Raw genomic sequence first — 15216 nt, forward strand, 5'->3', positions numbered from 1 at the left:
GCAGAACTTCGTGAACAGTCGCCTGAGATGTCGGAAATCTTCTGTTTCTATGTCTATCCTTGTGGCCATGTCACTAGTAAGGGTGCTGGAGGTAAACGTTTCATCTGGGCTGACATTATCCGCCTGATAGTCAGAGACCCGAACCTTGGATTAACCACTAAGGAGGCTGTTCTATCAGCAGGTGCAAAGTACTGTGGCTGCTGTATTGCCATCTGGTGAATGGATTCTGGACCATGCAGTAGTTTCTGGTGGGGCCTCTCCATGCCATACTAGTGAGTAATTGTTACGGGTTTACCTTATCATGTGCTACAAAAAAAAAAAAAAAAATTTCTTATATTTTTCTCTCCTGCTTTCCCTCTCTGTCCTGCTCTAACCAAGTCTGTCGACCTGTTCCACTAATCCCAAATCCTCAACATGAAATATCTCCAGAAAAAAAATCACAAATAAACCTAGAACCCCATCCTCCAACATAGACCCCTACTACCATGTCTCCTTCTCCAACATCAGGGGTCTACGTTCCAACCTTCCAGAGGTTGAAACCCAATTACAGGAGACAAAACCGGACATATTCTTTCTAAGTGAAACTGGAATAGTTCCGACCACTTCCCTAGACGAATTCATAATTAAAGGATACTCTAACTTAACATCTAAATCTGACCTCCCAAGATCACCATGGGCGTGGAATATGTGCCTACATTAAAGATGGCTTCCCATGTAGTAGGGATATCTCCAGTGAAGACTTTAATTTACCTTATATGTGCTTCCAGGTTGCACTTGCTTACACCACTGCATTTATATTTGCCCTCTATCGCCTCCACAACAGCGGAGTTACTATCTTTCAGAGCATATCTGAGAAAATTGACCACATCCTGTCTGCTCATCCTTCGGCTAACATCCACATTTGTGGTGACTTCAATGTCCACAATGTGAAATGGTTGACCCATTCGAACAAGACAGATGATGAGGGGAGGTTCTGTCATGATTTCGCTATTGTCTATGACTTCACCCAGATTGTTCACGAACCCACCCCTGTACCCGATATTTCCGGTCAGTACGCTAGCCTTCTAGACCTTTTTCTCACAACTTCCCCATAGCTATGTTCATGTTCTGTTCTGTCCCCTCTGGGATCTTCCGACCACTCGGTTGTATCAGTTAAGATAAAAATGAAATGCAATAAGTCTTCAGACGTACTTCTCCACCGTACAGTATATCGATACTCTACGGCTGACTGGAATAGCTTCCATACATTTATATCTGATCTACCCCTACATTCCGCCACGTTAAAAACCGACCCTGGTATCTAACTCTGTCTCGTGGGGAGGCATTGTAAATAGGTACATTCCATGTTTAAAAAGGATGTGTCCTCCATAGTATCAGACCTGATCGAATGGTTACTTGTAAGCATAGACCGATTCATATCATCCAAAAAATTCCAACAAAAACCTAACAGCCAGCCATGGTTCTCCCCAGAATATGCTGCTGTCATCGCGCACAGAAATCACTTTTTCCATAGCTACCAACATAATAGATGCACTGTGACTAGAGCTGCTTTCAGGACTGCCAGCAACCACTGTAAAAGAGTAATAAATAAATGCAAGAGAGCTATATGCTCAGTCCATTAAATCCAAAGTAGCTGAGCAGTGGCTTGGTTCCCACCAGTTTTAGCAAATAGCAAACAGAACAGAAGCGTTGGCTTCTTTAGCCTATAAAATTATTTTTCCTCAGTTAAAGAAATCTTTCAAAGAAACCAAACCAGAGATAAAGTAGTCATTGATGGGCAGAAATCAGAAATTCATAGTATTAATGCTAGAATCCCTCAAGGTTCTATCCTGGGGCCAATTCTTTTTCTTATCTTCATCAATGATCTCCCAAATCACATTCTTAGATCATTTGTAGACATTTACACTGATGACACCACAATCTATGACAACACTTTAAAAGCCAGCAATGACCAAGATTTTTCTAATTCTCTCTCTTCTGATCTTGAGAACGTGGTGCAATGGAAGAAAAAGGTGGCTGGTTAATTTTAATGCATCAAAAATTAAACTTCTCTCCTTTCATCATACTCGCTCTGATCCCCATCATACCCCAATTGAAATGAATGGCTCTTGTCTTAGGGAAGCTGCATGTCTTGACAAGCTTCTGGGACTGCCCTTCACTCTTGATCTGAAATGGAACACATACATCAAATCTGTTGCCAAGATCGCTAGAAAAATGGTTGGATCATTCTACTGCTCCAGTAGGTATCTCACTGCCGATGCAATCCTCTATCTGTATAAGAGCCAAGTACGTCCTAAAATGGAGTACTGTTGCCATATCTGGACAGAAGCTACTTGGGGCACCTTATCTTGCTTTGATAGAGTTCAAAACCGGCTTCAAAACTTAGTAGGTGATGCTCTTTTCTCTCTTCAACTTCTTTTCCACAGAAGAGATGTTGCGAGCTTGTCTCTGCTCTATTGTCATTTTCATCGAAAATGCTCGTCTGAGCTCCAATTTATGGTCCCCTCCCCTTGCCAAACTTTCACAAAGACACTTGACTAGCTACAACTGCTTTATACGATTTCCCTCACTCCCTATTTGTGCCTAAATCTAAATGCAGATTGCATGAACAAAGCATCTTTCCAAGAACTGCTTGCTTGTGGAACAATGTTCTGCTGGCCTGCTTCCCAGTTGAATACAACATGGTAGCCTTGAAATCCAATGTTGAGCCATCCCCATAAATAATTAAATTATAACTAATTTACACGATTAACGATTACTACACTACCATTATACGTTCATTAACCCTTATCCTCGAGTGGCATTTGGGACGATATAAATGGTGACTCTCAAGTCAAGTAAAAAATAAATGTTTCGAGGTTAGTTTCTAAAAGTCATTCAACACACGCCAGCATCTAAAACGGACGTTAAACTGATGATGATGATGATGAAATGGATAAGAGTGTTTGAATTAGTAAATGTAAAATAGTTGATAATGAAGATGATTTCATAATGATCGCTAATTAGTTTATAAGTGAATCGTGTCCATATCAATTTAATATGTCCAACTTTATCAAGAGAGTATTCGGAGATGCTATACTCGTCATGTAGAGAAACAATACATGAATATGCATATTTATAGTGCAGGTGAAGTGTACATCTAGAGATGGTGTCTCGATAAACCATATGCTTGGCATCAAGAAGCGTATTCAGCCTACAAAATTTTTTGCCTCAGTTAAAGATACCAGTCGAGAGTTTGGAAGTCAACTTCTAAAAGTCACACAACACATACCGGTATGTAAAATGGACGTTAAATTGATGATGATGATGGATGAGTGTGCTCGACATTTTTCTTTTTTAATGGAAATCGATCCAGACAAGGCATGAAGCCATTTAATGTAAGGAGTTAAAAAAATACTTCTTCAAGGTTAAAACCTTGTGAAGGATAAGCGTAAGATGGAATAGATTGTGACCCAAAAAACAACAATTCTTCCCTCTTTGTCAGAAATATCGCTCCTGGAATGTGAGAACTAAAAGACAAAATAAAGGGAAGCGAAAGTTACGCGCCTGTTGAAAGTAAACCACCGCCATTTTTTATTCTCCTTAAGTAATTAGTAAATGTAGAAATGATAGTGATGATGATGATAAGACTGCTTGACTTAGTAGATGTAGAACAGTTGATTATGATGATGATGGATGATGAGAGTATTTGGTTTAAAACTTATGATGATGATGATGATGATGATGAATTAGAGTGCTTGGGTTAGTAAATGTAGAATTGATGATCATGATCATCATAAAAAAATGTAGTTTTTTTTAGCAGAGTACAAATGAGTTAAGCGTTTTGATTAAAAAAAAATCTGTGAACTATATTGAATAATGTCATCCGGTTGTTGACCTTCACAGCAGATGTTAACCTTAGATAAGTATCTCTCAAACAACTTCGAAATGAAATGCTATTTTCAACAGCAATAAAATTTAAATTTTGATAAAAAAAAAAAACAAAATAAAGAAAAACAAAACAATAAGAGAAACAAAATACCAATTGCAAATATAATTATGCAATTTTTGAAATAAGATTTGAGGTAGAAGACGTCAACAAACTGAAATGGCACTGGAAATGACCTCAAAGATTATTTGACACATTTCTTCTCTTTCTTAATCTCTTCTCATCTAGCTGAGATATATATCTATATATCTATAAAAGTGAAATTGTTTGCCTGTGTGTGTACATTTCCCTACCAAACTACTCTGTCAATTTTCAGTCTACAGACTCGAGATTTGACATAAGGAGTATTGAGATTTGGGAAAATCTTTTTAATCGGTTTTCAGCTAGAAATTTGGCTATCAAAGGGCAACGTTCAACGATTTGACCTTTGAAAACTCAACCAAACTCCTCCGCCAATTTTGGGTCTAAACACTTGAAATTTTAAATGTAGGTTACTTGGACATGGATCAAACTTTTTAACTTGATTTAAGCCCCAAACAATAAATGTTAGGGGTCAAAATTGGGGCCAAAGTTAAAAATATTGACCTTTCAGCCAATTTTTGGTCTAAACATTTGAAATTTTACATAAAGTGTATTCAGACATAGGGCAAGCGTTTTAATGAATTTTTGGGCAAAAATTTCGTTGCCAAGAGGTCCAAGTTAAAAGAGTTGACCTTTTCAGATTCTACGAGACTCCTCCACCAATTTTGGGTCTAAACACTTTAAATTTTATATGTAGGTTACCTGGACATGAGTTAAACTTTTTAATATATATATATATATATATATGCACATCAAGTTACGAACAATACATAGGGCCCGAGTAAAGCCGGGTTGAACTGCTAGTATATATATATATATATATATATATATATATATGAGGGAGAGAGAGAGACCTGAGGTCATATCGTCAGCATCAGACAAGGCCAAACTATTTGCCAAGAACTTTGCAGCTAATTCTACCCTATGCGACGAAGGCCATCAACTCCCCATATTTCCTCCTATAACAGAACACGCTAGGTAACATACAAATATCTGTGCATGAGGTCGCCAAGCTAATCAAGAACCTAAATCAAAACGTAGATTCCATGAACAAAGCTTCTTTCTTAGAACTGCATGCCTGTGGAACTCTATTCCGTCTGCCTGCTTCCCACCTGACTACAACCTGGATGTCTTCAAGTGCAACATAAACAAATTCCTGACGAACCGCCCCCTTAAGTAGACACTTTTATTAAATCCCCACACTAACGTACTGTACATGCAATAACCCTTATCCCTGAGTGGCTTCCGGGCCTTGATAAGTGGTGACCACTTTGTAAAAAAAATAAAAAATAAGATGGAAAATTTGTGAGAAAATAAGATAGAGAGAATGACAAAAATATGAGAGATGGGTAGAAAGAGAGAGAGTGATATATATACTAGCAGGGAGACCCAGCGTTGCCCGGGATTGATGAGAGTCAATGAATGTTCCACACAATACATTTATTGTCATTGAAACGAGTGAAATTGCTTGTTCTTTTTTCAAGCAAATGGATGATTGCCTGCTTTAGCTGGGGACCCACTGCAGTATACTGGAAGGGAATTTCACATGCCTTCTCGCAATGACTTAATCCATAATACATTGTAATCTACATTGCACTGTACAGAACCTACTGTTGATTTTATATGCCAGACCGACCTTTCTGCTTGTTCAGTGATAATACTTCTCAAATGCGTTTGTGATGTTAGGCTCTATAAAGTGTTAATTTTGTTCTAAATCGGTTTTTTCCTCCTTTAATCTGATATTTTGGTTTTCAATTAACGATTTCGATACTTATCATAGGCATTTTGATACAAAACCTATCTAAGAATACTACCAGACACAAAGTATATTTGTGCGAAATCTCATAAAAATTGTCCCAGCCGTTTTGGAATCCATAGGGAACAAACTCACACGCACGGACAAAGTGTCTTTTATATATCAATAGCGGTATATCAGAGAGAGAGAGAGAGAGAGAGAGAGAGAGAGAGAGAGAGAGAGAGAGAGAGAGAGAGAGAGAGAGAGAAAACGTTAGAGGAAAAAAGAACGTGAGAGAGGGAAAGAATGCTAGAGAGTAATAACATGAGAGAGGTGGGTACAGAGAGAGAGAAAGAGAGAGAGTGATATATAGAGAATGAAAGTTATAGAGATAGTGGTGGTAATATAGAGAGGTGTGGAGAGAGAGGGAGAGAGAGAGAGAGAGAGAGAGAGAGAGAGAGAGAGGTGGTGTGCTACTCACAAGATGTAAGGAAGGGCCAAGAGACTCGGAAGACTAATGGCCAGTTGAAGGTGCCGCCAATTCCGTAGAAGGTAGGCCAACCCAGCCAGTGCCATAACGACGACTCCAATCATTAATTCAATAAATGTCCCCGCTCGAGCGCGCTTCTTGGTCAGAAATAATTCCATCGTCATCACAAAAGTTGTGGTTTGCAAACCCTGTGAAAAAATAAATAAATAAATAAACAGAAATTAAAGATTAAATTAAATTATTACATTTTGTAAAAAACATAAAGGTGTTATCAGGCTGACAAGAAAGTTCTTATGGTTTTTAACTTTTAAATTTAGATGAACATATCTTGGCTCAAACAAAATATTATTGATTAGAATAAGCACCATCAGAATCAACACACTTTTGCCAACGCAAAACAAATGTATTTATGGCAGTAATGTAAAAATCTTGCGTTTTGCTGGTGATGAACTCGCTAAAGGCGTTTTTGATATTGCTTAGGTTTTTGAAATATTTTTCCTGGAGAAAGTTGTTGAGGTGGTTGAAAAAGTGGTAGTCGGTAGGTAAGAGATCTGGAGAGTATGGCAGCTGAGGCAGAGTTTTGTAGCTCAGTTTGTTCAACTTCTGCAGAGTCGATTTAGCCACTTGGGGTCGGGCATTGTCATGGAGGAGAATTGGGTCTTTTCTGTTGACTGATGCTGGGTGTTGTAGAAGTTTCTGATGCATTTCATTCATTTGTTGGCAGTACTTCTCTGCCGTAATGGTTACGCCTGCATTAAAAAAACTAATGGATAAGACCGGTTGCAGACCACCAAACAGTAAGCATGACCTTCTTTTGGTGCAACTCTGGAAGTGTCGTGGAGCTTCGTCGACAGGTAACTTATTTTAAAATACATCATTTGAAATTAAAATTCCAAATTCTACAAGAACTTTGTTCTTAATTTAATAAAAGGAGGTTACATCGGCTGAAACGTTGTGAGAATAATATTCAAGATAAAAACAGTAGTCCAAATAATCGAAATTATACAAACCATCAATCCTCAGCTAAAAAATACTGAAACAAAAGATTTACAATCTAAAAACAAAAAAAGTAATTTAACACTAAAATTCTAAACCAGTAGATAGAAACGTTGAGTCTGTACGGTTCCAGGTGAGCGTTGTCTGAAGATAGCGGTTTCAATCCTACCCAAAGCAGGTCAGAGGGTTAGTTGGCCAAAGCGTGGTGAGACAACAATAACTATGGAAGGCAATAATTACTAGGGCTATGACAACAGCATATTATTTTCGTTGTTTTGACTCTCGAGTATATATCCCACACAGTGAGACACAGTTAATCAACTGAGAACCACATCACTCTATATAAAAGCATATAAGATATAAACGGATACACATTCAAGAGTCAAAACAATGCGGTCCTAGATATGACCTTAAACTATATCCGATGGTGAGGCCCCAGCTTGCGGGCTTTGGGGAGTGTGGAGCCACCCTTTGCTATTGCTCCCAGATTCACTCTGACCTGGAGTTGTAGTATGTTAGGGTCCCAACTATGGGTTAAATAGAAACTGACTTAAAAAACAAATATACTCTATTAAAAAAATTGTTCTTCAAAATCACTGGATTCGGCATGAAATAACCTGAAAAGGGTTGATATGCTGCAAAACAAAAATAAACACACAAACAATCAAAACAATGAAAAGAATATGCTGTTGTCATAGCCGTAATAATTACTGAGGATACAGTTAAGAGACTCAGCCTTCCTATCCCGTGACGATTAGACATTTGAAGAAGGCCAGAGGAATAGTTAGTCGAAACGTGGTGTAACAAAAACAACTATGAAGATGAGGATAACAGTCCGTAAATAAATAAATAAATAAAAAGATTTACAATCTAAAAAAAAAAGAGTAATTTAAATAATTTGAACAACGTTTGTATGTTGTACACTAATGATTCTCAATCAACATCGATTGTTTTTTTTTTTTTGTTTTTTTTTTTGTTTTTTTTACATAGGCATCACCACATTATCAAGGCCAAGAGGCCACTCAAGGATAAGGGTTAAAGAGTGTACAGTAGAAATTGGACAATATAGTAATCATTAGTAATGAAAATTTGGTAAATTTGATAACTTATATGGAACGGCTCATCAAGAACTTATTTACGTTAGACTTAAAGACAACCATATTGTAGTCAGCCGGAAAGCAGAAAAACGGAAGACAATTCTGTAGGCGTGCAGTTCTAAGAAAGAAGCTTTGTTCATGGAATCTACGTTTAGGTTTAGGCACAGATAAAGAGTGGGGAAAATTATTGATAGTGTTTACAGCTAGACGAGTGTTTCTTGTGAAAGTTTGGCGAGGGGGGACCATAGATTGAAGCTCAGTCGAACACTTTCCATGAAAATAACGATAAAGCAGAGACAAACTCGCAACATCTCTTCTGTGAGAAAGAGGTTGGAAGGAAGAGAAAAGGACATCTCCTACGAGGCTACAAAGTCTATTTAGAACTCTATCAAGGCAGGCCAAGTCCTTTCTAGCAGCTCCTGCCCAGATGTGGCAACAGTATTCTATCCTTGGATGTACCTGGCTCTTATATAGATAGAGAATAGCATCAGCAGTGAGATATCTACTGGATCGATAGAAAGATCCCACCATTTTGTTGTTAAATATTAATGTTGCGTCAAGTTGTAACGATTTAAGGATTGATATTAAGTAATACAAGGTATAAAGGAGGTATTGTCTCCTACGGGAACAATGGATAGAAGAAATGATGTCCTATCAGATAGGATATCTCTACTATTATATTAAAGTTACTTTGTGTGTGAGTTCCTTCATCACAGGTTCCAAAACGGCTGAGCCTATCTTTTGCGAATTTCACACAAAGCTAATTTATATGTCCGGCAGTGTTCTTATATAAGTTTTGTACAAAAATTAATCTGCTAAGTATCGAAAATCGAAAAAAATCCGATCTTAAAAATAGTCTTTCTTTTTTTATAGATAAAAAACAATTTTTACAGGGGAATATTTTATGTTACACCGGCAAAGGAGATAATAAAATCTTAACAAATCATTTCTTTTTAAAAATAACAGAATTATTGAAATCTGGAAATATAGCTCAGTGGTAGATCATTCGACTACAGATCTTATTAATAAATTCAATTTACAATAAAAGAAGAGGTACCATTTAAAATCGCCGCAAATTATTTCTTCGTTTGCATATTTAAAAATAAACATTAATCGGAATTTTTTCAGGGCATTCATCATCAAGCCCAAATATCAACTGACGAGATATTGTAAAAAAACACAGACGGAATTTGATGAACAACAATTTTATTATCATTTTAAAATTTCTTTTTGCAAATTAGTCCACTGAGCAAATTATTCCTCATAATACACCATATTCAAGAGAGGATTGATTCTATAATAATACATACGCAATCTTCATAAATTAAAATATCATGTTTAAGCATATTGTACGACCGGGCAACGTCAGGCGTCCAGCTAGTATGCAAATAAGTGGGCACTAACAAGTTGCAATGATTTAAGGATTCATGTTCAATATACAATATGATTATGATGACCTTCCCCTTCAAAAAGGAGGTAATGCCAGGGAGGATGGTCTCATGGCAACAAAACGGATACTGCATTAACCTCAAGAAAATGACTCAAGAATAGAATCAAAGTGTCTTACCTGTATACAGATTCCTGTGAGGAAACGGAGGACTGCAAAGATCTCGTAATGTTGAATGTAAGCTGCAATGGAGCCCAGGACGATAGGGGCGTAGAGACAAAGGAGTAAGATGGGTTTGCGGCCAAATTTGTCGGCCAAAAAGCCAAACAATGGTCCGCCAACCATCACTCCTAAAAAGTAGATTGTGACGACAAGCGAACCGAGATAGGAATGGTCACATACAAGATCCCACTAGAAAACAGAATGTGTAGAAAAGAAATGAGAAAAAAAATTAATATCAGTATTGAACAACAAAAAAAAATCGTGATTTTTTTTTTAGAAGATTATTTTATTTGCCGTTGATTAACATACATTTTTTAAAAATTCTATCTCAGATTTTTGCTTTTGTATGGAAATCACTCCAGAAAAGGTGTGAAGTTCCTTTGATGTCAGAAACAAGCAAGAAAAAAAAATACCCACCATGGACAGCTATTGTATAATTACATTTTGTCCTGCCTTCTCTGATATCTTCCAACCACTCAATTGTTGCAGTTAAGATCAACACAAAATTCAGAAAGTTCCTTGATGTTCCTTTCAGTTGCAAAAGTTTATCAATATTTTGTAGAGAAAATCATAACTTACTTGGCTAGCATGTGTATGTGCTTCAAAGAGTCAATCATGTAACAAAAAAAGAAAAAAAAAAAAGGCTAAAATGGTGACACCCAGCTGGTTTTATGGTTGACGGTCACTTGAGCAACACAATTTCTATGCAAATGAGACAGGTGAATGAAAATGGACGTGAAACGAACAGGGGAACGAGTTGGAAGAATATGTGTGCTACGTATGTAGGCGTGTGCAAGTTAACTTGAAAGAGTGTTGAGTTTTAGAGTTGGAAGTTTTGTCAACAGTGTCAAGTTTTGAAGTTAAAAGTTTTTTACAGCAGTGTGTCGAATTTACCGAAAAAATTGTTAGTTTAACCATATATTCAAGAACTGATTGAGATAGCTTTATATTTGAAATCCATCTTGAATCCGTTTTCAAAAAGAATTTGTTCTGCATTGACTCCGATATATCTCAGTGGTTTACTGTTGGTATCAAGAACTTTATACGTGACTCTGAGAAGTTTGGTGCAAACTATCTCTGGTATGTCTAAGGATTTCCCCATCACAATTAAAATGCACCCAAGCTTTACCCGGTGTGCTATAAAAGATGCATATTGCCTTCCTTGATCTGGAAAAGGACTTTGAACACGTGTCACATGATGTGACCTGGTATATGCGACTCTGATAAGTTTGGTGCAAACTATTGCTGGTGTGTCTAAGCATTTTCTCATATCTGCCGTGACAAGCTTCTGGGTCTGACCTTTACTCCTGACCTGGAATAGAAGACTTGCATCAGATTTGTTTCCATGTCAAAGTCACCGGTTAAATAGTTGAATCATTCAAATACTCAAGAAGATATCTCACTCCTTGTACAAGATATCTCGCTACTTGTACAAGAGCCAAATACAACCTAACATGGAGTACTGTTGCCATATCTGGAGAAGAGCTGCTTAGAGCACCATTTCTTGCCTTGATAGGGTTTAAACTGACTTCTAAGTCCACCCTCATTTCTCTTTCTTACAGAAGAGACGTCATGAGTCTATCACTACTTCATCATTATTTTAATGGCAAGTGCTCAACTGAGCTTCTACTTATGAGATCCCTCCTGCAGCACAGTTGCAGCAGCCATTCTACAGTCATAGTTATATAGCTACAACAACTTTTACCAATTTCTCTTGTTATCTATTTGTGCCTAAAACGAAATGTAAATTCCATGAACAAAGTTTGTTTCCTAGAACTGGCTGTCTGTGGAACACAGTACTGCAGGTCTGCTTCCAAGCTGACCATAACATGACTGTTTTCAAGTCTAACATGAACAAGTTGCTATTAAGTCGTCTGCTTAAATAAACAAACACTACCCAAGTTCCAGCATTACTGGTAATCATGGTGTCTCACCGGCTCCCTTACACTCATTAATTCTTATCCTCGTGTGACCTTGAGCTTTGATAAGTGGTGACATCCCCCACCCACCTTCAATGGGGAAAAAAAGGCTTGACCCTGTCCTAACTGCTCTTTATTCTTGTCATAGATGCTATGATCAGAGACCTGCATTGGCCCTGAATACAGATGATGTTTTGTTCGTCTCTTAAAGTAAATCTGATCTGAACAACAAACTGGTACAGTTTGGTATCCATTAAGAAGATGGATTATTTGACTACCAATAAATAACAACATGGTGTTGTCCAAGTTGATAGACAGGACCTCCCACAAACACACACAATGATGCATTATATACCTGAGTGGTTTACTACTGCTACCAAAATATTCCAACAGAGACCAAACAGCCAGCCTTGGTATATTACTCTCAACCTGTCAGTCATGACTGAGTAGAAGTTTTAAATAATCATATATTATATTATTATGCTAAGAATATAATTAAGCATTACTTAAGACTTCTACTTGATCATGGCCGACAAAATGAGAGCAATCTACCTTCTTGGATTCAATAAATGGTTCAGTTTGAAATTTCATACAGAATCCTGAGTGTGACAAAACATATTTGATGTAAGGTATCAATCCTAACCTAAACCAAAGCCTCCTTTAAAACTGTCTGAAACCATTGCAAAAAAACAAAACAAAAAAAAAAAAACAATAAAAAGAACAAAAAAAAAAAAAGTAAACAAACCATAAAGTGTCTAATGCTTAACCCATCAAATCTCGTGGTTGATGAGATTTTGAAAATAACAAATAGATGTAAAACCTTTATACCAATCAACATTAATGGATTTTCTCAGCATTTGCAAAGAACTTTGCGATCAGGGATATTAACCCTCACAATTTCCTCCTATGATTGAAAAACTCTAATCGACATCTAAAAAACTGTCTATGATATCACCAAACTTATTAAAAATCTTGATATCAACAAGGCAAAATGATTCGAACAACATTCCAGTCATATTACTAAGTAACTACAATCCGAAATAGCTCCTATCCCTACAAAGTTGTTCAATTGTTGCTTAAAGTTGCTTAAACTGTCGCTAAAGACGAAATACTTTCAATTATCTTGGAAAGAGTTGTTGGTTTGACCAGTATTTGAAAATACTGGAAATAGGTCCTCTGCATCCCGGTACAGACTAATCAGTCTCCTGTGCATCATGTGTAATTTGCTTGAACCTGTAATAAACCAAGAAGTTATTAGCCATCTCAGCAAAAACAATCTTCTTATTGACAAGCAATATGGATTTCATCTTGCAAAATCTACAGCTGACATGCTGACTGTGATATTATTGCACATGGCCAGTCAATCTATAACATAGTCATTACATATCCACACTTGGAACCTACACGTATGCAGAGTAAGTTGCAAGGAACAGAAGACAAGTAATAACGGCTCATTTTTTTTCCATTAGAACAACAGACTTTTATTTCCACCTCTTTAACATGATCCTCAGTTTGTGCACACATTCTTTTTATAATATTTTTCCTTTTTCCTTGCTGTAACGTCATCTCGCACACAGCTGCCATATGTGTCCATGCTCTGTTACAAATCTATTGGAACAAAGGTTTGTTTGACAAACTTGTTAGATATAAAATATCTTCAAATATCTTCTCAACCATAAAATCCTTTCTCTCTGATAAGTTTATAAAAGTAATCGTTGATGGGTAGAAGTCTAAAGGACTTAGTATCAATGCTGGTTTGCTTCAAGGATCCATTTTGGGTCCAACTCTTTTCTTGATTTGTGTTAATCACATCCCAGATCACATTTTATATTATTCATTAACATTTATGAAAATGACATAACTATCTATGGCAACACTTCAAAGATCATCAAGTATCAAGATCTTTCTGGCTCTCTCTCTTCCTGAAACATGTTGTGCAATGAGGAAAAAGGTGGCTGGTAACTTTTAGTGTTTAAAACCTACTTTCTCTCCTTCTACCACCAATGCTCGTGTTCTCACTTGCTGAACTTTAAATGAATGGCTTTCTCCTTACAGAACCTTCCTGCTTTGATAAGCTTCTAGGATTGAAAGTCAGAGTTGTGTTTTCTATGATGTAAGCGTTGTTTAAATTATAAAATAAAAGGTGTATGAAAAATGTTTATAAACCAAATTACAATGCAACATTATGTAAAATAAACAAATATTTATTTGTTTAAAATTAATATTTTGGCAAGGACTGACCTTCACTCGAGACATGAAATGGAAGATTTACATCAAATCCATTGCTAAGGTTGCTGCAAAATGGTTGTATCCTTCTACTGCTCCAGAAGCTATTTCATTCCTGACACAATCCTCTACTTTTTTTTTTTTTCAATTTTTTTTTTCATTTTCTTCTAGCTGAGGATAGAGCATCCTACTGGATTCCAGGCATTCATCTGCTCACATTTTATTTAACGAAGGATCACACATATCAAGACCAAAAGCTATTCGAGGGGAGTGGTAAGTGAGATGGATTGATTGTTGAAAGATAGACTATAGCAGCAACGATCATTAATAGAGGCAGCAGCAGGGATGCGGTGGTGGTGGTGGTGGTGGTGGTGTACATCTGAAGTAGATCTGAGTACTGGCCGATGAATGAGGCAGAAGGAAGATTTTACGTCATGGAAACCAAAATGCTCTGCTGAATCTCAGAAGTTACAGTGTTCGTCCCTATTTGTAATGATGACATCCGAAGGTGCCATCATTAAGAGCAGAGATCTCTAAACTATGACCAGTGGGCCAAATATGGCCCACTAAAGTCTTTAGCCCAGCCAGCGGAGCTCTGATGAAAAAGGTAAAAATATTCAAGACACATTTTTTAAATAGAAATGTGTGACAATAGTGTGGTAGATTTTCTTTTTGTTCAGAAAATGATTAAAAAAATGAGGTTTGGGAGAACCAGTTTCAATAAAAAAAGATAAAGCATATAAAACACGTTCATGTCATTTTTTTAATATTTTGGCCAGCGTAACTCTAAAATGTCAGTAATATGGTGCCCAGTTCAAAAACTTTGGAGACACCTAATCAAGAACAAAATGAGGGAATGGTGACTCAAATGATTCAGATATGTGTTAATGACCGACGACAACACTGTCACATTTAAATTTGAAATTGCTGAGAAACGACAGAGGAAGGTTGATGATGAGATAGGTGGACACTAAATTAGGCTTTGCCCAGACTATGAGGGTGGCAAATAGAAGAAAAAAAATTTATCTAGCTTAGTCTAGTTTAATCTGGTTAGTTTAGTCTTATTTATCTATCTCTACCAGCCTATACTTATCTCCCTTTTTTTATGAGTTAAATCATTTTCCAATCATATTCC

At 36.9% G+C, this 15216-nt stretch overlaps 1 protein-coding gene across 6 annotated transcripts in view; it reads right to left on the bottom strand.

The window, feature by feature from the left end:
- The window catches only part of LOC145255583 (organic cation transporter protein-like), a 416644-nt gene that overhangs the window by 44201 nt on the left and 357227 nt on the right, over window positions 1–15216 (bottom strand). For all 6 annotated transcript variants that reach the window (XM_080114055.1, XM_080114052.1, XM_080114056.1 and 3 more), the window contains 2 exons: window positions 9895–10125; window positions 6226–6422 (listed from right to left, as the gene is read on the bottom strand). In XM_080114055.1, coding sequence (XP_079970181.1) covers window positions 6226–6422; window positions 9895–10125 — 428 coding nt within the window. The remainder of the gene's footprint in view (window positions 1–6225; window positions 6423–9894; window positions 10126–15216) is intronic.

Source organism: Euprymna scolopes, chromosome 31 (genome assembly GCF_053919585.1).
Source record: "Euprymna scolopes isolate OS-2025 chromosome 31, ASM5391958v1, whole genome shotgun sequence".
NCBI lineage: Eukaryota > Metazoa > Mollusca > Cephalopoda > Sepiida > Sepiolidae > Euprymna > Euprymna scolopes.